Source organism: Alligator mississippiensis, chromosome 1 (assembly GCF_030867095.1).
Source record: "Alligator mississippiensis isolate rAllMis1 chromosome 1, rAllMis1, whole genome shotgun sequence".
NCBI classification, from domain to species: Eukaryota; Metazoa; Chordata; order Crocodylia; family Alligatoridae; genus Alligator; species Alligator mississippiensis.
The window spans coordinates 438,957,718-438,980,776 of record NC_081824.1 but is presented as its reverse complement, the minus strand read 5'-3'; the positions used below and the strand labels follow the sequence as shown (position 1 = coordinate 438,980,776).

The 23,059-nt window shown below is 42.9% G+C and overlaps 1 protein-coding gene across 3 annotated transcripts in view; it reads left to right on the top strand.

Moving 5' to 3' along the window:
• The window catches only part of GRIA4 (glutamate ionotropic receptor AMPA type subunit 4), a 381,681-nt gene that overhangs the window by 249,287 nt on the left and 109,335 nt on the right, over nt 1–23,059 (top strand). For all 3 annotated transcript variants that reach the window (XM_006262481.4, XM_006262480.4, XM_006262482.3), the window contains exon 5: nt 17,127–17,180. In XM_006262481.4, coding sequence (XP_006262543.1) covers nt 17,127–17,180 — 54 coding nt within the window. The remainder of the gene's footprint in view (nt 1–17,126; nt 17,181–23,059) is intronic.

Sequence of the window (23,059 nt, the reverse complement as noted above, 5' to 3'; positions counted from 1 at the left end):
TCCTTCCAACCTAAGAAAGTTGTATCTGCCTCTGGTGTCCCTTTCCCCACATCTTTTTTCTCATTAAAAAGTATAAAATGTATCATTTAAAATAACATTAAAAGTATATATTTTATATTCTCCCACACCCCTATTCAGAGAAATCATTTCCTCTCTCCTTTCTTCTTTCTATAGTATTCCAGGTTCCATTAGCTTTATTACCTTCTATCCTGATCATTTCAGAGTCTCCATGATCACTGTTTTAAATTCTTTAATTATCTCATTGATGAACAGTAGGGCTGTGCGAAGCTTCAGGTGCTGATTCAATTCAGAGAAGATTCGGCCCAATTTGGCATCTGAATCTCCAAATCTGAATCGAATCAGGAGACCAATAAAAAGGCATGAATCAATTTGAAGCTTTCCCAATTGATTTGCAAAAGATTTGGAGCACTTCAGTGATTTGGGCAGTCCCCACTCACCACCACAGGGAGCTGGACCCGGACTCCATGCTGGTAAGTATGGGGAGGAGGGGACCATAGAGGGACCTCTGCCAGGCCCCATCCCCTGCCTGCTCCCCCAGACCCCTGAGTGCCTCCCAGCCCCCACCCATGGCTGCCCCGCCCAGCTTCAGCTCCTAGTTCTTTAAAAAAAAAAGTCCCCACTTACTGGTTCCTGCTAGGCAGGGGGGCAATTCCTGCTGCCCCCCACTGCCCCCTGCTGCATGGGGAGCTCTGCCATGAGTCCCCATCCCCTACCCATTCTCCCAGCCACCCCCATGGCTGCTTCACCCAGTCCCAGCATCAGCTCTTTAACAAAAAAAAAAAAAGCTTAATGCTCACCGGCTGCTACAGCAGCTGTTGGGGCTTCTGGGGGATCATAGCAGAGCCCCCTACACAGCATGGGGCAGTGGGGTGCAGCAGGGATCACCGCCCTGCCTGGCAGGAGCTAGTGAGTAGGGATTTTTTTCTTAAAGAGCTGGGAGGCTGGGGCTGGGTGGGGCAGCCATGGGGGCAGGGCTGAGAGAGTGGGCAGGGATGGGACCTGTTTGATTCGGAGATTCAGCGGATTCAGCAGCCACTGCATCTCCAAATCAGATTCTGCCAAATTGATTTGGGACAGTGATTCAAATCACTGAATCGAATCACTGTCCCCCTGATTGGCCAAATCTGAAGCTGAAGCGAATACTACCCACTTCACACAGACTTAATGAACAGTGTCTTCTCCTGAATGTTCTATAATAGAACAGTGTCATTGTCAAGATCAGCAATCTGGCTTCTAAACTATGTAACAGATTGATTTCAGTCTTTTCCAACAGATCAGCATTACTTCAGTCAGCTTTATCAGCATTCTGTAACAGCAAAATCTCCTATCACTCTTCATATAGACTTGTCTTGGAAATTAAATGCAGAGGTGAAAGTTTTTATTCAGTGTCTGATACACATGATTCTTCAGTGTAAATAGATATATGCCCAGTGAATACATCTTTTTCTATACAGTAATAAAAGGTAGAAGTAATGTTAGTAATTAAATATAGGAGGCAAACTTGCCATTTTTCAAGAGATGAACATCATGAAACTTATTTTAAAAATTAGAAGCCAAATTACCATGATTAATTGCAGTAAGTAATTTACTCAAGTGTGTCTGAAGAAGGATGCTAGGAGTGAATAATCTCAGACTCTGTTCCCAAATGTCTAAGGGCCCTGCTACAGGCCCAAATAAAGGCTAGATAGAAACCACCTATAAAGTTGTTATACATTTTCAAGCACTAACTTTATAGCTGGTTGGCTCTTTCTTACATGGCTAGTCAATTTTATTGTGTGATAATTACTTTGCACATGTGGCTGGTCTAAATATATTGTCCAATTAACCAGTTAATTGCATAATATATGTAATATGTAGCAGGGGCCTAACTTACTCTGCGTAACCCTTGGAGCAAGTGTTATTCACATCACAGATCTCCAGTATCCTTATTGGTAAAGTGTTTCTGATATCAGTGTCTGAAAAGTGTTAGATAAGGTTTTGATCCAAATCCCACTGAGATGAGAGATGGATCAGACTACAAGTAAACGTTCTAATTATAAATACAATTAAACTAAAACTAAGTCAACCAAATAAAATTTGTGATTGGAGAAAAGCAACATACACCACCTGGTTTTTTTCATAGATTTCATAGACATTAGGGCTGGAAGGGACCTCAGAAGATCATCAAGTCCAGCCCCCCCGCCCAAAGGGCAGGAAGTCAGCTGGGGTCATAGGATCCCAGCAAGATAAGCATCCAGTTTCATCTTGAATGTGTTCAATGAAGGCGCTTGAACAACCTCCAGTGGCAGGCTGTTCCAGACCTTGGGGGCTCGGACAGTAAAGAAATTCTTCCTTACGTCCAGCCTGAAATGATCTTGTAGTAGTTTGTGACCATTCGACCTCGTCATCCCTTGGGGCGCTCTGGTGAACAAACATTCCCCCAGATACTGGTGGTCACCCCTGATAAACTTGTAGGTAGCCATCAAATCACCCCTGAGCCTGCGCTTATCCAGGCTAAAGAGCCCCAGGGCTCTCAGCCTGTCATCGAAGGGTCTGCTTCCCTGACCTCTGATCATGCGCGTGGCTCTTCTCTGGACTCTCTCAAGCTTCTCCACATCCTTTTTGAATTGTGGAGCCCAAAACTGGACGCAGTACTCCAGCTGCGGCCTCACTAAGGCCGAGTACAGGGGGAGAATGACGTCCTGGGATTTGCTTGAGAAGCATCTATGGATGCAAGCCAGCGTTTTGGTCGCTTTACTAGCCGCAGCATCGCATTGCAGGCTCATGTTCATCTTGTGGTCAATGATGACCCCCAAGTCTCTTTCTTCCATAGTGCTAGCCAACACAGCACTGCCGAGCCTATAAGGATGCTGCGGGGTTTTTTTCCCAAGGTGGAGAACCTTGCATTTATCGGCGTTGAACACCATCAGATTCTCATCCGCCCACTTGCTGAGCCTGTCCAGGTCAGCCTGGATCACCCGCCTGTCTTCTGGTGTGGATGCTTTGCCCCAAAGTTTGGTGTCATCTGTGAACTTGGCCAGTCCGCTTCTGACTCCAGTGTCCACATCATTAATGAAGATGTTGAACAGTCTGGGTCCAAGGACAGAGCCCTGGGGGACCCCACTGGTCACAGGACACCACGATGAGTGACTTCCATCAATTACTACCCTCTGGGTCCGACCCCGGAGCCAGTTTTCCAGCCAGTGGATCGTGGAGGACCCAAGGGGACAATTGGCCAGTTTCTCCAAGAGACGATCATGGGACACCAGATCGAAGGCTTTTCTGAAGTCAAGATATATGACATCAATCGCATCTCCCTTGTCCAGGTGATAGGTCACCTGGTCGTAGAAGGAAATGAGATTGGTCAAGCAAGACCTACCCGCAACAAACCCGTGCTGGCTATCCCTTAAGATGTTGGCGTCGGCCAGTCCATTAAGGATGGCCTCCTTAATAAACTTTTCTAAGATCTTCCCCAGGATAGAAGTCAGGCTGATGGGCCTATAGTTAGCCGGATCCACTTTCCTCCCTTTCTTGAAGATAGGCACCACATTGGCCTTCTTCCAGTCTTCGGGCACTACACCAGAGCGCCAAGAGTTTTCAAAGATCCGCGCTAGAGGCTGGGCTATGATGCTTGCCAGCTCCTTGAGTACCCTGGGGTGAAGATTGTCAGGGCCGGCTGACTTGAAGGTATCCAGCTTCTCAAGATGTTCCTTCACGAAGTCAGCATTAATGGAGAGCAGGGGATCACCCTCACCCGGACTTCCCGGCCCTGTAGCGGGCATTGGCGTCCCATGGGACTGATGAAAGACCGACGCAAAGTACCTATTTAATAGGTTGGCTTTTTCCTGGGCGTCAGTTGTCAGTTGCCCCATCTGGTTCAGCAGGGGTCCAACGTTGCCCCTGCTTTTCCTCCGGCTCCCCACATATCTGAAAAAGGACTTTTTATTGTCCTTGATGCTCAAAGCTAGCTGGAGTTCAGTTGCAGCCTTGGCTTTCCTGGTCTGCTCCCTACAGGACCGGACCAGTGCAGAATAATCCTCCTTGGAGGTGACTCCCATCCTCCATCCTTTGTAGGCCTTTCTTTTTAGCCTCAGGAGGTCTGCTAGGTCCCTGGAGAGCCAGGGGGGCTGCTGTGCCCTCTTGCTGCCTTTCCTCCGAGATGGAATAGACTTAGTTTGTGCATGGAGGATCGCTCCCTTGAGGAGCAACCACTCTTCTTGAACTCCCCTCTCCCTGTGGTCACAGTCCCTTAGGGCCTCACTGATAAGCCTCCTGAGCTTGTCAAAGTCGGCTTTCCTGAAGTCAAGGACTTCCGTGTTGCTGACTGACTTGCCAGTTTTTCGGCGGATGGTGAAGGTGATCAGCTCGTGGTCGCTGTCACCCAGCTTCCCATCGATCACTAGGTCGCCGACTAGGTCATCCCCAGCAGCCAGTACCAGGTCGAGTAGTGCTTTGCCTCTCGTTGGCCCATAGACTTCTTGAGTCAGGTAGTCATCCACGCACGAGAGGAAGCTCTGCGACCGCTCAGATTTTGCTGAGCGATCCTCCCACGAGATGTCTGGGTAATTGAAGTCACCCATGACAACCATGGTCCTGGAGCAAGCTGCCTCAGCCAGTTCCCGGGCAAACTCCTGGTCAAGCTCAGGACTTCGGGTGGGAGGTTTGTAATAGACAGAGTTTGCTCTAGTTGCTTTGCTTAACCAACAGAGAGCTATACTTGATGAAGCAGTAGCATGCTGCTGCAAGTTACATTAATTACATAACCTCTTCAAATTATAAATAAATGTTCAGTAAGTTTTTCTAAATATTTGATTTATTGTACATGTTTATTTTGGGTGTTCTGCTAACTGAAGCTAATTCTTGGCATTTGGCCAAATTTTGCTTACTACTACTGAAAAAAAATCCCCGCTGTAGTTTCTGAGAGGCAGAAATGAACTACAGAAAAGTGAATTAAACAGCACATTAGCTCAAGCATTCTTCCACAGTGCCTCCCACTTTGTTGTGTAACATGAACCCAATAGCATTCCAGTGCTGAAAGTCCATTTGGGCAACACACTCAGGCCACATCCAGACACGCGTGGATGTTTGGTTCTTGGGGACAAATAGCGGCAGTGCACTTTGTGCTGCCACTAGTTGTCCCTAGGGAGTACCTGCACCATGTGCACTCTGGCACGCAGCAGATTACCCTGGGTGGGGTAGGGGAGACTGGGCCAGCACTGGGCTGGCCCCAGCAGCCTTATCTGGGGTCCTGTGAACCTCCCAGGGCTGCAACAATGGCAGTCCTGCCATGTGGAGTCCAGCCAGCCAGGCTCTGGCTTCGGGAGATGCACACTGCCACTGCATATGCCACCCCACTTTTTTTTTCCACAGATTCTTTTGGCCTGTGGATAGTCAGGGGTCAAAAAACCCTACGTGTTGTTCGCGTGCAGTGAGGAGAACAAATGAATGTACATCACAGATCTGTCTGTGGCGCCACATACTGCACAGCCACGCATGTCTAGATGCAACCATACTGTTTATCCCTAGCATGAAATGACTTTACATGCAAGGTGGAACCCAGGTTCCCTTGGGATTAAAGTAGTATAGACTTATCTGGTCTCTTTTTCTCTCATATTTCCATATGCAGCATATGCACTAGCTTGAAAAACTAACTCTGCACAGGTAGAACCATGAAAATAGCTGGGCATCCAATGTTCTTGACACTTGAACAACTTGCTCTATATAGAGTCCAATTGCAGTCTAGTCTTAGTTCCCAGGGAAAGTTGTGGATTTAAGACATTCTTCACTTAGCCTTCCTATCTTTCCTTTCATCTCCCTTGCCCTGAAATCCACACACAGGTTACTTAGCAGACGTGAAATTTTGAAACAGTCAGTGCTACAACCCCAACAAAAGCCAATGACAACCATCACTGCCACCATTACTAGCAGCAGTGTGTTGGGAAGGGCCTGTCAAGGCTTTCTGGTTTTCTGTGAACTAGTCAGAATGTCAAATCCATCTCTCAATGTGGTAAACAGGTGCAGCAACATGGCTGCGCCCCCCTTTCACTAATAGTGCAGACACCAATTGTCACAGCACTGTTCAGCTAACAAGCTTTGGGCTCCAAAAAGTCACAACTGGATTATTTCTTTTTAGGAGAAAGAATGAGTGAGCAGCAGGCAGCCAAAAGATTAATGAATTGACCACATCTATCTTTATTTACAAATGCCTTCTGAGGCAACTGTCAGGATTCTTCTTGACAGTGCAGCCACAGCTTGCGTGTACAATGCTGTTTCTTTTAGCTTATAATACAGATGTCTTTGTGTTTGAATTTCTATTCCTCTGTATTCAGCCATGCACTTTCTGTAGCCTACCTGCTGTGTAGGGAAAGCTCCTCACTGGGTCACTACTGTTGCTTTTGCAATGTAGAAGGAGACCAATATTAACAAGAATCCCACATCCATTTTGACAGTCCCCTCCTTTAATTCTGTCACTGGTCATTTTAGGGCATCTTTTTATTGGTAAAAATCAAGTCACTCCCCAAACAGCCGTGCCCCCTCCAACTGTTTGAAGTCCTAGATACTGAAGTTAAGCTTCTTTCTTCATAGACTTATTTTTTATTTCTGCCTTGTTGCCCACCAGAGAGGAAACAGCAGAATTTTTTGTCTTTTGGCTTAAGCATGTCAGAGAGCTTGGATTAGCCAGTTTTCTTACAAGGTCATAAATGGCTTTTACATTAAATTTACTAAATGCTCCTTTTACAGTAAAACAAGGTTGTTCTTACTCTTGCTTAAAATACAGAAATGTAATTAATCCTAATTAGCCCTGATCCTAAGTTCAATATGCATGTGGACATCAGGTTGGGAACAGTAGATCTCAGGCCTAAAGTGGCAATACATTTCTGCATAGCTTTCTGAAAGATTTACCCCTTTCACATATTTTATAAAATCTCATCCCTCACATGGTTGATATTCATGCTTGTTATACTGTATTACCCTGGCTTTGCTTAACTGCACATCTTCTTTCTCCTAGGGTAGTGGATTGTCACAAAATTGAAGGGGAAAGCTTCCACAACATTCTCATTTGTTATGCACAGCTTTAGCTTTTAGCAGGTGTTTAACTTAGAATAAGGTCTTTTAGTGCCAGCAGTGCTGAATTCAGTCTCTTGGAAACCAAATGGAGGGACACTTCATGCTGCAGGAAGTGAAGCATTATTTTTACATGAGGTATATGTAATATTCATTATATGCTATTGGAGCAGAAAGGCTGACTCGTCAGGTCTGACAGTCCTCTCAGTTATTGGTATAAATCAGGAATAGGGCCACTGAAGTCAATGGAACTCCGGCTAGTGAAAAGTGAGAGTCCACTGAAACCTCTCTTCCTCCTTTTCATTAGAATAGTTTCTGAATTTCCATGACAAAAGACCATTGTTTAGTTAATGTAGAAGAGCTCCATTAAATGCACTGTGTAAAAGTCAGGAAATGCAGAATCGTAACTGAAAAGCTGGATCTGTTTCTTATCTCTCTTGAACCAATTTTACAGCACTTCATTGGCTTTGTTAAATTACTACTGACTTATACTAGGAAAAGTGAAAATCAGGCATTTTCTCCTTAAGTAAGGTGTATTGATTACTAGTTAAAGATTCTTACCTAGGTGCACTGTAGAAAGTTAGGACTGTGTTCACATATTAGTTCTGAATTTCCTTTTTTGTTGTTGTTGTATTGATTAACTATTCTGAGATGGTTGCACATGTTTTAAATGTAATTTAAACTATATCTTTTGTGCATTCAAATTAATGAGAAAAGAACACAGAAGTTTAGATGTTATTACGGTACTCCATAACAGTTTAAAGCTCTATAAAAATGTTTTTTATATACTTCTGCCAACCTGCACAGACAATAGAAATTGGGGGAAAATCTGACACTATTATATGTGCATAAATATTATGACCATATATGTACATAAACATAATGGCTTTTGTTATCTAATTTGTTTGTCTCAATAGTACTGCATCTAGTAGAACAGAGTGTTCACAGAAGAGAACTGACTGGAATGAATTCCCCCCCCCCCCCCTTTGCGTTCTTAAGTATTTGGGGAGCAGCTTTCAATTTTTTATTCACTCATTATTCAGAATAACTTATTTTATTTAATAATATGTTTAGATTTAAATACAATGACATGCGATACATTCTAGACTGTAGGCACCTTGGTCATTAATTTAAAAAAGATCATTACAAATGAAACAGGAGCATGTTTCTCTTCATTCTGTAATAACCACAAATCAATATCTTACAAATCAACATACCCCATACATCACTTTCACTTTGTCCCAAATTCTCCCAAAGAAAGTTTAATTCTCTCTAAATTTCCACTCACACAGAGGCTAGTGTTCATCAAATATGAATGGATTTGGACTGAAAGAAGAAAAGTAGGCTTGTGGTTAAGTCACCAGGAACGGAATCAGCAAACCTCTGTTCAATTCCTGGCCACACAACAGATTTTCTATGTGTCTTTAGTCAAGTCATGAAGGGCCAGATGCAAAGCTACTTTGTTAAGTATGTCTGCATGGGCATTAGGATACTTAAATTTGAGCTCAGAAGTTTAGGGCCCTAGGATTCCTATATGAGTGAATGAGGAAACTCAGACTAGATACAGACATTCAAGGAGCCTGAGAGCAGAATCGATCTAAGTTATGCGGTTTTCTGTCAGTGGTGTAGTTTAAGTCATTAGCAAACAGAACATACATCCACCCTTGGGTGGGTGGGGGGCAAATCTTAGACCAGGTTCCACCATTGTTAAACCAGACAATATGTGCTGAACTGCTGTTCTCTGTAGAGGAATACATTCTCTGTATTCTCTGTTCTGTTACAGGTGTAGCCTGGTTTCCGATCACTTATACTGGTAAAACTGCAATGTCTGTACCTGGGATATTTGTTGTAGCCATGTTGGTCTACAGGCATAGGCAGACAAAACTCTTGGAATAGAAGTGATATATTTTATTAAGCCAACTAGATTGCAAAACTTGCATTTTTTATTTTTTTGCAAGCTTTCAGGCTCAAATGCCCTTAGTCAGGCAAAGGAGAATTCAAAGATTGTAAAATTTCACCAGGTGGAAACAAAACATCATATTGCACAGGAGAACTAAAAGCTGGTAAGGTTCTGTTGGGTAGGAAAGTTCATTTGTAAAGAAGCTGCTCTGTAAGTATGCAAATTAGGCTCAGGCTGGAGCTGGTTGTTTACCTTAAAGTGACCGATAGCAGGCAGGATGCTGGATTTTTCTTCTTTCATCTTCACCTGGGAGAAACTTTACAATCTTTGAATTCTCCTTTGCCTGACGAAGGTTCTTTTGAGCCTGAAAGCTTGCAAATAAAAAAAAATAATTGCAACTATCTAGTTGGTCTAATAAGAGGTGTTACCTCTACCCCAAGAGTTTTGTCTGCCTGTCTGTACCTGGCTCAGGTACCTCCCAAAAGGAATACAGAGTGCTGACCTGTGAGACCCCTATAGCTTACCTATAGACCACTGTCTAGGCACAGAAGTGTATGTCTCAACTCCAGCTCCTCTTCAAAACTTAGCTGTCTGACTCAGGACTGTACATGAGATGCTTCATGTCAGGATACAACATGACTCCAGGAAAAGTACCTACTTGACTCAGCATTCCTAACTGACAGAAACATTGAGTTCAGGAAAAAACACATCAATATCTAGTCACTTTTCTTTACATGCTTAGAAGTAGTACCCACTTTTTTTGTCTAATATTCCACTGATTAGATCACTTGGCCAGGAAGTGGTAGACCTGAGTTCTAGACTTTCCTCAACCTGAGGGGATTCAAACCTACATCTTCTATTCTGCAGGAGAATGCCCTAAACACTAGGCTATTGAGTAGTGTAGGGTAGGGGGACAGGTGGCTCAAAACCCTCACTTTGATGCCAACTCTTGGACAGCAAATCAACAAGATTCATGGGCCCAGAGAGAAAGCAAGTAAGCAAGAGTCTGAATCTGTAGTTGAGTGAGGAAGGAACTCCCTTGGGAGGAAGAGTCCTGTTTTTTGGTACCTGCAGCCAGGGTTATTTCTCTTTTTAGTAAATGACTTTCTAATGTAAAATATTTGAACAGCAGGGACCAGACCCTGCTAGAACTTCACCTTACCAGCAGAGTGCATTTCTCTGTGGACTACAGAGTCAGACTCCCTCTCAGATAGTCGGTATTAATCAAAGAGCCACAACAATATATGCACCCTGAGATGAAGTGTGGCCAGCATACTCCAGTTCAAAAGAACAAACTACAGCATTTAGTCATAGGCAGGCAAGGTTCTTTGAGTAGATGTGGTATCTTTTATTAGACCGACTGAGTAGTTGGAAAAAAGTTCTTAGACAAGTTCTAAAGCTTGTCTTAGCAAGCTTTGGGGTGCAGGCACCCTTCTTCAGGCACCGGAAGTCTCTGCTGAGTCTCAGACCAGCAGAGACATCCTATGCTGAAAGAAGGGTGACTGTGCCTGAAAGCTTGCTAAGAACTTTTTTCCAACTACTCAGTTGGTCTAATAAAAGATATCACATCTACTCAAAGAACCTTGCCTGCCTATTTCCTTAGACCAACGTGGCTACAGCCAAAAATCCAGCAGCATTTAGTCATATGTGTTATATTAGTGGAGTTGCATTATTTATGACTGCAGGAAAGACATGACCAATGCATGAACTGATGTAGTGAAAACCTTTTGATTCCATTTTTTGTGATGAACTACAGATGATAAGTTAAACGCTTTTGCCTTGAGAACCACAATCTGAGTATCACTGCACTGGGTGGCATATAACCAGAAAGAATCCTGGCAGTAGGGACTGGAACCCAGGATGTCCTTCTCCCCAAGGGAATGCCTATGTCATTGGGCTACAGAATCAGGCTCCCTCTTATTTGCTTTCCTTCTGACACCAGGAATCATTCACTTCTGGCTGCCTAGTGTCCGAGTCTCAAGAAGAGTGGTGAAGGAAGTCCCCTATCTAGCCTGTTGTGTAGCCCGGTGGTTAGGTGCTTTTCTGGGAAGTGAAAGATGCAGGTGTGAGTTCCCTAAAACCCAAGACCTCCATTTCTTGGGTAAGTGCTTTAACTATTAGACTATTGGGTAAATGCTGGATGACATATTACTGCTGGAGACACGGTTTTGCAATAGGCTGATATATACTATCAGCATCATGCAGTTGCTAAGTGTACTCTAGGGCTGTGTTAAGAAATGAGGATCTTAGGTATACTTTTAGGCACCACCCAGTGCTAATATGGATCACAGCATAGGTTCAGCATGAGTTAGGTAGTCAAACTGCATTGCTTCTGAGAATGAGCAGTAGCCTAAACCAAGATACCTAGGTATCATTTCAGCAAAACAAAGGCACTTCAAGAGTGAATAAGAATTTTTGTGGCCATTGGACTGGGTTGATAAAGATTGTTTATTGTGACTTACAATATCACAGAACTCTTTTAACAGTAACCACATGACATTTTTCAGCGTGTGGCTTAGTGAAGCAGGAATGAGGGGTAAGGCTGGTCTCCTGTAGCAATCTTGAAATCACCCTAGAGCCAGTATAGACATGTTCTACCTCACCCAAATCCTTTTTAGATGCCCATAAGGTTTGGATCTAGCATATTCATGCTCAGTTCCTGATCTATAATGTATGAAAAATACTCTTATCTATTTATAGTGTGGACTGATTCTTAATAGCCACAGCTACGTGAGAGGCGGACTCTGCAGGTGGTACTGCGCAGTCATTTAGTACTTGCTTAACCGAGCACTAAATGACTGTAGTAACCAATGTTACTGCACAGTACTGTCCCAGCATGGGTTTTTTTAGATGCTACTGTGCGTTAGCAATGAGCTACTTTGCAGTATATTGTTACTATTGTGCAGTCACAATTCACTCCCAGCTATGCTACAGCACTGTACCAATGAGCTACAACAGAGTAGCTCATTCCTACTGCACCATAGTGTCTCGTGTAGACATGCCCAATATGTATTTAATAAAGTCCTTACCCTGATTATGGTCTTGTGCCCCTGGTAGAAATGCAAATAATAAAAAAAATAATAGAATGAGAGTTTCATTTCAATGTGAGGGCCCCTCAGTGTCTTCAGTCACTCATAAGAACATAAGAAGTGCCAGACTGGGTCAAGCAAATGGTCCATCTAGACCTCTATCCTGTGTCTGAAAGTGGCAAGTAGTAAATCCATCCCCTGTTATACCCTTCCTGACATCAACCATCATTGGTTTAAGGATGTAAAAAATACATCCCCAACTTTTCCAATGGACCTGTCCTCCATTAATTTATCTAATCCTTTTTTCAACCTGATTACACTGCCTGCCTCCATATTTTCCTGTGGTAATAAATTCCATGAGTTGACAAGAACTGTGCAAAAATGTACTTCCTTATTATTATTTTAAAGCAGCCCCTTGATCATTTCAGTAGATGCTCCTTGGTCTTGTATTCTGAAACCTGGAGAATAACAGTCCCCTATTCACTTTATCCACATTCCTCATAATTTTATATGCCTCTATCATATCCCCTCCTCAGCCTTCTCCTTCCAAACTGAAGAGTCCTAGCTTTTTCCGTCTCCTTCTGATACAGAAGCTGCTCCGTGAATTAAACTCTTGGAGCAGGTCCTATTGCTCCCATTTGGTATATAAGTGTAATCCTCTTCCATTCTGCTTAAGTTCCTAAAAAGAGTTAATGTTTCTATTTTATACTTTTGTAACACACCTCCATCTTAGTCTTATGACAAAATCACTAAAAGTAGTGGGGTGGAGGAGGACACCCACACTTTTTTGCATTAATGCTTGATCTTGAGCACACTGGAATTGGACCATGACCACACATAGACACCGAAATTCCATGGGAACACATACCTGGCCCTTAGATGCAGGGGTCTGAAGCAAATAAAAAGTTCAAATTTTGCACTCCACAAATGTTCTCTTAAAAGTGACTGTTTCTATGAACATTTCTCACACTACTCTCACTTGCTAGGATATTAGCAAAAGGCAGAAAGGACATGAACCTAGTTGAAACAAATTCACTTAGAAATTTTACTCAGTATTTTCCATTCGTATTTGCAGTATGTACTGTTTTATATTACTTTAACAACTTTAGAAGGGCACCTGACATACCTAATAATAAAGGGGGCTTTGTGCATTTGTTTTATTTGACAGATGCACTGTAATGGTCCTTGTATTCTGGGCTGTCAAAAATGATATAGAGACAGATCCTTTGGGGATATAAATATCATAGCTGCATTGACTTCAGTGAGCTTCTTTGTAGAGTTACAGTATTTTACACAAGCACAAGCTGACCCAGAGTTTTTTACTGTATCTTTGGCCTTCAATATCATATTTAAAAGTGGATGTTTTATTCAAACTGTTCTACATTATTTATTTAACATAGGATTTTCTAGTTTATATCAATTTCTTTGTATTATGGAAGGATACATAGCTCCATATTACAAATCATGACTGCTAGGAGTAAAGCTATAATGCCATCGTAAGCAATGGAATCATTGCAACACCATTAATGCCAATAGATTTCCATCAGCTTATGCCAGAAATAAGGTTGGGCAGCTTTTATACATATTACAAAAGGCTATAACAACATGCTCCACCATGCAGAATGCAGGTCATTCATAAGGTCTTTATTTTTTTCCTGTGAAATAAATGGAAACTTGATTGCTGATTTTAATGGGAGCATGATTGGACTGCAGACAAATGCCTAATTAACATGATGGTGTTTCAGCCTGGTGTATGTTTTAGAACTACAAGTTATTATAATTAATGGAGCAGAAAAATAGTTTTGGAGACAAGAGAAGTAAGAGATGAGAGGTTTTCTGTGACTACCTTACTATTCGAAATAGTCAATAGTTCAAACAGTTCCTTCATAGACCCCGATACCAAATCCTTTGGATTCTATGACCACATCCACCACATAACACACATTTATACATTCTCCATGCTGCAAGTGCATGCTATATCCAGGGGTCAACCCCCCCCTGCAGAACAAAAAGGTGGAGCAGCGCATACACAGGCAGTGCATACTACTCAAAAGTGGAGCCAGGCCACCCAGAGCCATGCTCCAGCTGACAGCCAGACTCCGTGTGACAGAATTGCCACTACTGCAGCCCCAGGAAACCCCCAGGAGCCCAGGTAAGGCTTCTGGGGCCTCCCCAACCCCACCCAGGGTAACTCACGGTGCACCAAAGCATGCATAGCACAGGCATTCTCCAGGGACAAGTATCGGTGGTGCAAGATGCGCCACCGCTACTTGTCCCTGGGGAACCAAACATCTATTCTCATTTGGATGCATCCCACCAGTCTGTTAAAATAATGACAAGAAAGGAAATCAGGCAGTTCCCATTGCTAATCTGGACACTGACTTGCTATTTGCTCTTTACCAAATCATCAGGTTTGCCAACTGTCTGTAAACTTATGGATGTCCTTAAAAAAAAGGCTAAAAATGCCTGCCCATGAAGGCCATAAAAGAAAATTGGAGCTATCCATAAAAAAACTAAGGAACATCGAGCTGGTTCATTGCTGCTGTCAGTATGAGGCTAGATTCAAATGTCAATGGACAGACTGAGCAAAGCAGTGCTACCTGGTATCTAGTTGGAAGCACAGCTCAGTGCCTTGCAGGGAACTGTCTGTCAGCCCCTTACTGCTTCCTGCCCCAGCCATGTTCTGCTTTTCTGTGTCCTTGTTGTCCCCTGCCTGTAATGGCTGCTCAGTGCTCACCTCAAAGGTATGCAGGGTTGGCAGGACAAGAAGGCAGACAGTACAGCCAGGATGGAGCTGCTGGGCAGGGGGAGAAGAGATGATGGTTTGAGGTCTAAAGGGCGTGTCAGGTTTGAGGGTGGCCTATGTGTGGTCAGTATGGTGCAATTTGGGGTACCAGGGTGTAGGGGTCATTCTCAGGGTGTGTAGAGGGTGCTGTCCCCACCCCTAGAGTTGGAACATCATGGTGTAAAACCATTGTTGCAGCCCTCACAATCTCTTACCTGAGGTCCCAGTACAATTAAGGATGAAAAGGCATTTCCATTAGGTTGTTTCTTTAGCAAGACTTGCCTTCAGCAGTAGGCTCTGAAATGCCACTTGGAATGATAAGCTTTATTTTCAAATGTAGTTAACTACTTTTTTGAAGGGGGAAGACTGGATTAGTATTTTAGAGGGGTTTTTTGTATTTGCTTCCTAGACAGGGAAATCTTAAGATTTTTTTAATTTTATTTTAATCATTCAGTTCCAGGGTTGCCAACCCAAGATTTTTTTTTAATAGACAATCTGCTAACTTGTTACTGAAAACCAAAATTTTTGCCATGGTTGGTGTTAGATCCCTAAATTTGGACCTAGTAAAAACACATGTTAATAAAATGTTTGGCTGTCAGTAAAAACTTTGCGGATTGTCAATAATATTTTTTCTTGGGTTGACCACCCTGCAATCTGTAATAGCTCACCACGTAGCCTTCACTTGTAAGATGGAACCTTAGTCTTGATCTGTTGCACTGAAGTGAGGGAGTTGTGAGAATTAGGGGATATTTGGCCTGTGCTCTGGCCATTGTGTGTTCTCTCTGAGCACTAGAAACTGAAAACTCTTCAGGGCAGGCACTGGAGTTCAGGTTTTTCATAGCAGCATAGGGGCTAGATCCATAGAGTCACCACTAATTATTAAGTCCTAAACTGCTAGGAGAATCTCAGCCAGCAGATATTGTGTGTGTTTACAAAGCAGCTCAAAATCTTTGAGGAGGTGAGTGAGTAAATGAACAGAAATAATGAATATGTATCAGGCTACACCTGTAACAGAACAGAAGTTCAGTACACATAAACCAGTTTCAAAATGGCTAAAACTGGTTTGAGATAAACCTGGTTGAATTTAGTGTCAGACTTAACTGATTTAGCTCAAACCGGTTTATGCAACTTCTGTCCCAGACCCCTACCTGGTTTAAGTTAAACCAGAATCTCCCAGCATCCCAGCATGCTCTCTGGGCTGAGCTCTGCTCTCTGCTCCAGTGGAACAGGGATGGCTCTGCCTCTGTGCTCCCTAGCCAGAGCAGGGACAGGCAGGGGTGGGGGTCTGGCCAGATGCTAACCCTGGAAGGGAGCAGAGAAGAGGTTTAACTGACTGCTCCCATGCCTCTGCCACTGGAGTGGTGATGAGGAAGCTGCCTGCAGACCCTGGCTCTGGTCCATGCTGGTGGGACAGGAGGCGGGAATTAAACACCCTCCCTGGCCAGTTCCCTTTACGCTACTGCCTGGGCTGGCCATGCCCTCCCCCCCTGCCAGCACAGCTTCCTTGCAGCTGAGGGTGCACTGTAGTACCCTCCAGCTTCTGGCCTGAGCCACTGCAGGCATGTGCCTTCATTTCCAGAGTTAACAGTGAATGCTTATTCACTTGCAAATTGGTTCTATCCAGGCAGGTTAGATTAACCTGCAAAGATTGAATCAATTTAGCCTCCAACTTTTTGAATGTTTGTCCCTGTCTCTTCTGCCTAGCTCCTTTGGTTGCACACAAGACATGTGCTTGGACTATGCAAAGGGTTTCCCTGACACTTTGCAAGTCCTGTGAAAGGACCAGTCACAAATTGCCCTCTAAAATGGGCAGAGAACTCCAAGCTGCACCACACAATCTAGTATTCCATTCTTATTCAGCTCTCACTCATCTCTCTCTGTTGCCTTCAGTTTTGTGGTAGAAAAACTGAATTAAGATCTTGTATTGTAACCCAGAGAAATCCAATCCTGAATTAAAAATACAAAGTAATTCACAACCATTACAATTTTTAAAACAGAAAGGCCCAAACAGCATTTAGGCTTTTGGTGTAATATATGACTGCCTGCTTTTAGGTTTGTATTCCATAAGGAATTACTACACTTGATAAAATAATATACAGCAGTGAAATGTTCAGGCACATGGAAGGTATTGAGACTGCAGAATTACCAGTTGATTATTTTAGCTGTTTCATTTTCTAATGGCTAGGCATTAGGAAAATTATAGCTACCTTAATCATTTTGGTGGGGAAAAAAAATCTTAACAAAATGTCACTAAAGTTATACATCTCATAATGTATGTCCAGCTGATGATTAATGACTTACTGAAGCAGTACAATATTACCTAGTTTGCTTTCTTTCCCCCCTACAGATTGTGAGTGTTGGAAAGCATGTTAAAGGCTACCATTACATCATTGCAAACCTGGTAAGATCCTTTTGTGTAATTATGTTAATGCTTGACAAGGAAAATACTCAACTGTGCTCTGGAATTATGATGCTACACATGAAATTTGCTATTTGTAACTAATATACAATTTACTGCAATAGGTTCTGAACAATGTAGAGAAAAAATGTGTTTCTTTTTCCTATCCTGATGCTATTTCAGTAACAAGAAGCTAAATGTTATCCTTAGTTATTTTCCATTAAATTCAATACAGGGGCAGGCTAGGTGTAAGTAGGGGCTGAGTTTGAGCTGTAGATAGTATTACTTGATCTTTTTATTGTTACTCTATTATTATTATTATTACTCTATCATTACTTGAATACCAAGGTTCAGAGTAACTTCTCCAGATTTTCCAGGGTACATGCATTTTCCTGTAAGCTACTTCTAGTAAGAGTCTTACATCAGTGTTTTCCTTTTAGCACTATATAATGCATTAGTGCACCAAATGTTCAAAGAGGGAAAAATAATAAATAAGATAGCATTTTATTACTAAAATAGTTTCTTTTCTTAACAAACATTCTAATGCACACAACAGATCAGATTACAAAATATATTTGTAACTTCTGGTTTTCATACCTTCCATTCCTCCTACTTTATCAGATGCCATAAGGAAGTAGGCTATACTATACAAAAATGCATCCCTCTTTAAATGAGTTAGTCTAAAAGGGCATCTTTACACACACTCTGGGGGTCAGGTGAGGGGGAGCACTTTACTTAGAGTGGCTCTTGTATTCAGCATCCAGTGCTTCAAAATGGTGGTGGGGCCACTTTAACTAAAGCATGTTTGATGAGCTTTAGCTATAGTACCCCCACAACCATTTTGAAGCATGGGGACACTAAATACACAAGATGCCAAGGCTGAAGGAGCACACACAATTAATTGAGTCTGCTCTGATGTGTTGTAATGCAGGCATCCCACATGTCTACAGGAACCGTAAGGTACTATCCTGAACTGCTATTTGGGTTAAATAAGTTAGTGACCTACTACCTTTCACATGCACTAAAATTCTCTTTTCTAGCTCAGTCTAATGTACTTAAAGCAGATCTTTCTTTTAACAAAGGAACAGACCCTTGGAAAACGTTTTCAGAATCTTACTTTTCAAGTGCAATGTGGTAAAACCAGTCAGGATGGGAAAGTAGTGGGGAGAGTTTTGTTTTCTTATGAATGCCTAACTCCTAAATATATAAGGTCATTTAGTCACTTTTCCACTCAAAGAACAAACCAACCTTGGTATTCAACAGCAGGGGTATCAACATCATTTAATTGTTTTGTCTATGATGATGTTCATTCTAAACTTCAAATCAATAAGAAAAAGAATTTCCTAACACCAGTAAACTTCACATAAGGTTTCTTTCTCATGTTGCCTATGTGCCATTTCAAGAGTATCCAATGACAAACTCTACCTAAAATTCTGATCTCTGTTACACCATTTTAAAACATATCTGTCTTCAGCTTGCATCTCGTGTACCAGCAGTAGTTTATTTACAGCAGTCACCAAAACAATACAATAAAATGAAAGATTAACATTATATAGAATTAAATAATATTTTATAAATGTATGGTTTTTGCTAATAACATGCCCTAAGATTTTTTATTCTACAGGTTTACAGAAAATTAAAACAGAACATAGTGTATGATGATATTAAAGATAAAATGACGTAGTGAACATTAAAACAAAACATGATTCTACTTCTACTTCATTTTAGCCCAAATTTTTTTGTGCAAGTAAGGGCCTTACTAGGGCTTTGATACGTGGTTATTTTGGATAGCACCTGGAACTCTTACTCCCTGGACTGTCCACACACTAACACCTGAAATTAGTTTTAAGCACACTTTGGGTGACTTAAAGTTACACCCCGCTAGGGCAAGTTTATCTCTGATCTATGTCCCCCAGCTTCTGTTCAATTAATGTGTGGCCACTCCTCACAGATAAGCTGCCCAAGTTGCAGTCCTCTGGCATCCCAGGATGCAGGGTTCTCTCCCCCACCCCACTGTTCTATGTGGACAAATTTTCCACCCCTTGAACTCTACCTGGCACCAAGCCAACTCCCGCTTCCACCCCTGCGAGTGTGACCTTCCTACCCCCAGGGATGCAACCCCATCCAAATGTCCTGCAGAGCCCATGCCAGCTATCTAGGCTGTAGGGCATGAATGGGTCTGGGAGTGGGGTCCAGGTGGATGGGGGAGATGACAAGATAGTGGGGCAGATCAGGTCCCCATGAGCTGGAGGTTTGTTCCTGGGACAGAGGCAGTAGCTCCCCCATAAGTGCCTTCCCTCACTGATCCTACCTCCCAAACATCCCAGGAAGCACAACCAACACCTCCCACACCCTAATCTCAAATCCCAGTTCCTTCAGTGTCTGACTTCTTTCATTTAACCACCCTTTCCCCATCCACATTTCGTTTCCACCTCCCATTTCATTACCCACCAACATCCCATTAACTCTCCACCTTCCACCATCATGCGCCCCCTTCCCCCAACCATCTCTCACATGGCCCCACCTAGAGCAGGGATAGAAGCCTGTCCTGGCTCACCAGCCCTGTAGAGGTAACTCACAGCCATAGCTCCTAGTCTAGCCCCTGCTCACCAACTCTCTTGTGCCAAGTCACAGTGGTTCAGGTAGGGAATTGTCAGAGAACATTTTTAGCTTTAAGGTATGACTGTTGCAAACTTGAGCTAGCACCTATACTATTCAACATCTGAGCAGCTCAAAGTCTAACATGTAATAAGGCCCTACGGCCCTAACACAAATAAGCCTAAAGTATATAGGAAAGTCTCTGAAGTGTTAGAAAGAAGACAGATTGCTTTTCCTTCATTAACCCAGTGTTTAAAATTTCCCATTAATAGAGAGATCCATTTTCCTCTAAGCATTTTAAAAAACAAACAAGACCACAAATAGTGATTTAAATAATCTATCTCATTCCTCCCACAAGAGCATATTTTGTCCCAATATGATCCAACACGAAATGCCCATGACAACTAAAAATCTCATTAGAGTGAATTTCAATGTAGCAATGGCTTCTTATTGTTTGTAGTTTTATACCTTAGACAGGTAGGTTTCAAGGCTAGGAAAGTATTTTTTAACCTTTTAAAAGTAGAAGTTTGAGAGAGTCTTACTACTGGCATATCTGTCTGCATGCGGGCACTTTTAATTCTTAAATTGATGTCTTGTTTTAAGTATAGAGGAAATATTGAATCAGTGAATCTCAGTACATTTCCCAGTCCATTCATCTGGAGGAGAATGTAGATGTTATTTAACTACCCAAACCAGGGTTTATTTGGCAAAGGAGAGGCTTCTAGATTGCATTTCCTAGGGTATCTATTGGTGTAAAAGATCTAATTTTTCTCCAGTAGTTTAGAGTTTTTAATTGAGCTAAAGTGCTCACATTTATCAGTCCCATTTTAGAGTGCATGCCTCCTCTCCACACACAACCCAATATTGATTTAGATAGAGATAAATTTGCCTTAAAAAAGTAATTAGAAATCTTTTCAGGTTTTGCATGGTTCATAGGGTCAGTAACCCAAAATTCTGCTCCATACAATAAAATGAACTCTACCTGGCATCTATAGACCTTTAGCACTTAAAGAACCTTTGCCCTTCTTATTGTAAAACAGTAAAATTCTGCCGAATGCATGTTTTGTTCTCGTATTTACATTTTCAGTGTGCTTATTCCAACTCAGATTGTTGCTAAAGTAGATTCCAAGGTATTAAAGGAAGACATTTACTCTATTTTCTTTTTTCTGCAAAAACCAAACCATTCATTCCCTAAAACCAATACCATGATTTTAGCTGTGTTGATTTCAAAGCCATTTGATGTACATTACTGCTGAAAAGCATCTACGAATCTTTGGAGGACTATTTGGGATTATGCCATTATTAATGCTTCATTTACATAAAGCAGGAAAGGTACAGGGTCATTCAAAATTATGAGTTCATGGAACCGATTCACTGTTAGCATTTATTTTAGATTGTTCAAGAATAAATGAAATAGCAGAACAAGCAGACATCCTTGCTATACCCCTGTCTTAGTTGGGGAACTATTGGACGGGGCACTGCCAATTATGTAACACACTTTATATGCTGTGTTTGAATAGTCAGATCCCATCTACGCATTACCCTTAAGGCACTCAAACCAGTTAATCACACTTTAAATAACCATCCGGCCACACATTCAGCCAATTAATGGCATAATAAAAAGAGGAATAAACTACAAAGTTATTCCACAAAATATGTGAAATAACTTTGTAACTGCTTCCTATCACATCATTAATGGAATGTGTGGCCAGGGGCCCCAGTGGCTGGGAGTCCCATTAGCTGATCAGAGCTCTCAACTGGAGGGGCCTATGTGCACCCCCAAACCTGGGATTTCCCAGCTCATAGATTCATAGATTGTTAGGAGCTGGAAGAGACCTTGTAGATCATCGGGTCTAGTTCCCCTGCACTAGCCAGGAAAAGACAACTGGGGTCAAGTGACACCAGTGAGGTGACTGTCCAGTCTCCTTTTGAAGATTTCCAGGGTAGGTGACTGCACCACCACTGGAGGGAGTTTATTCCACAATCTGGACACCCTAACTGTGAAGGAATTTTTCCTGGAATTAAGCCTTAAGCAGCCTTCCAGGAGTTTGTATCTATTGCTCCTGGTCTTCCCTAGGGGTGCCCTGGTTCACTGAGTTCTTGATGTACTCCCCTGATATAGCGGTAAGCTGCTACTAAGTCTCCTCTCAATCTTCTCTTCTGTAGGCTGAAGAGGCCCAAGTCCCTCAGCCTCTCCTCATATGGCTTGTCTTACAAGACTCTGATCTTACAGGTGGCTCTTCTCACCAGTTTGCAGTACAGTGGGAGTATCACTTCCTTTAATTTTACAAGGGATGCAATGGTTAATGCATGCCAGTGTGTTGTTTGCCCTGCTGACCACAGCATCACACTCCCAGCTCATGTTCATGTGATGGTCGATCACTACCTCTGGTCCCTTTCTGCCGTGGTGCAAGTCAAATTGTCACCACCGAGCCTGTAGGTATGTTGGAGATTGTTTGCCCCCAGATGGAGCACCTTGTACTTCTGAGTGTTGAACCTCAGCTGGTTCCAGTCTGCCCAGCTCAGCCTGTCCAGGTCCACCTGTATCTGTAGCCTATCTTCTGGCATGACCACGCTCCCCCATAACTTGGCATCATCCACAAACATGGCCAGCGAGCTTTTCACCCCAACATCCAAATCATTGATAAAGATGTTGAAAAGCACTGGTCCAAGCACAGACCACTGAGGGACACCACTGGCCACTTCTCTCCAGGACAACACAGATCCGTTCACGAGAACTCTCTTGGTCCTAACATGCAGCCAGTTTTCCACCCACTGAACTGTTGAGCAGTTAAGCCCACAATCTTCCAATTTTTCCACAAGGATATCATGGGATACTAGATCAAAAGCCTTTTGGAAGTCTAGGTATATAAGGTCGACCTTCTCTCCCATGTCCAGGTGGCAAGAGACCTGTTTGTAGAAGGAGATGGGATTGGTAAGACAAGATCTCACACAGCTGGGAGTCCCAAAAGCTAACAGGACTTTCACGTGCGGGGGTGTCCCATGCACCTCCACAGCCAGAAGACTGCAGCTGGGGCAATCACAGCTGCGGGGGTACTTCATAAAAGCTGCAGTCTGCAGGAACCCCTGGGACACCCTCACAGCTGGGAGCCCAAGTGAGCTGAGGGGGCTTCCAGCCCCAGGAGCTTGCTTCTTGCTGGTGCAGGGGGATCCTGGGATCGGGTTCCCCCAGCACCAGCAATAAGAAAGTGTGATGGGATCTGATTCATGATCCCACCATCACGCCTCCTGCCATGCACATGTGGCATGGCAGGAGGCATGTC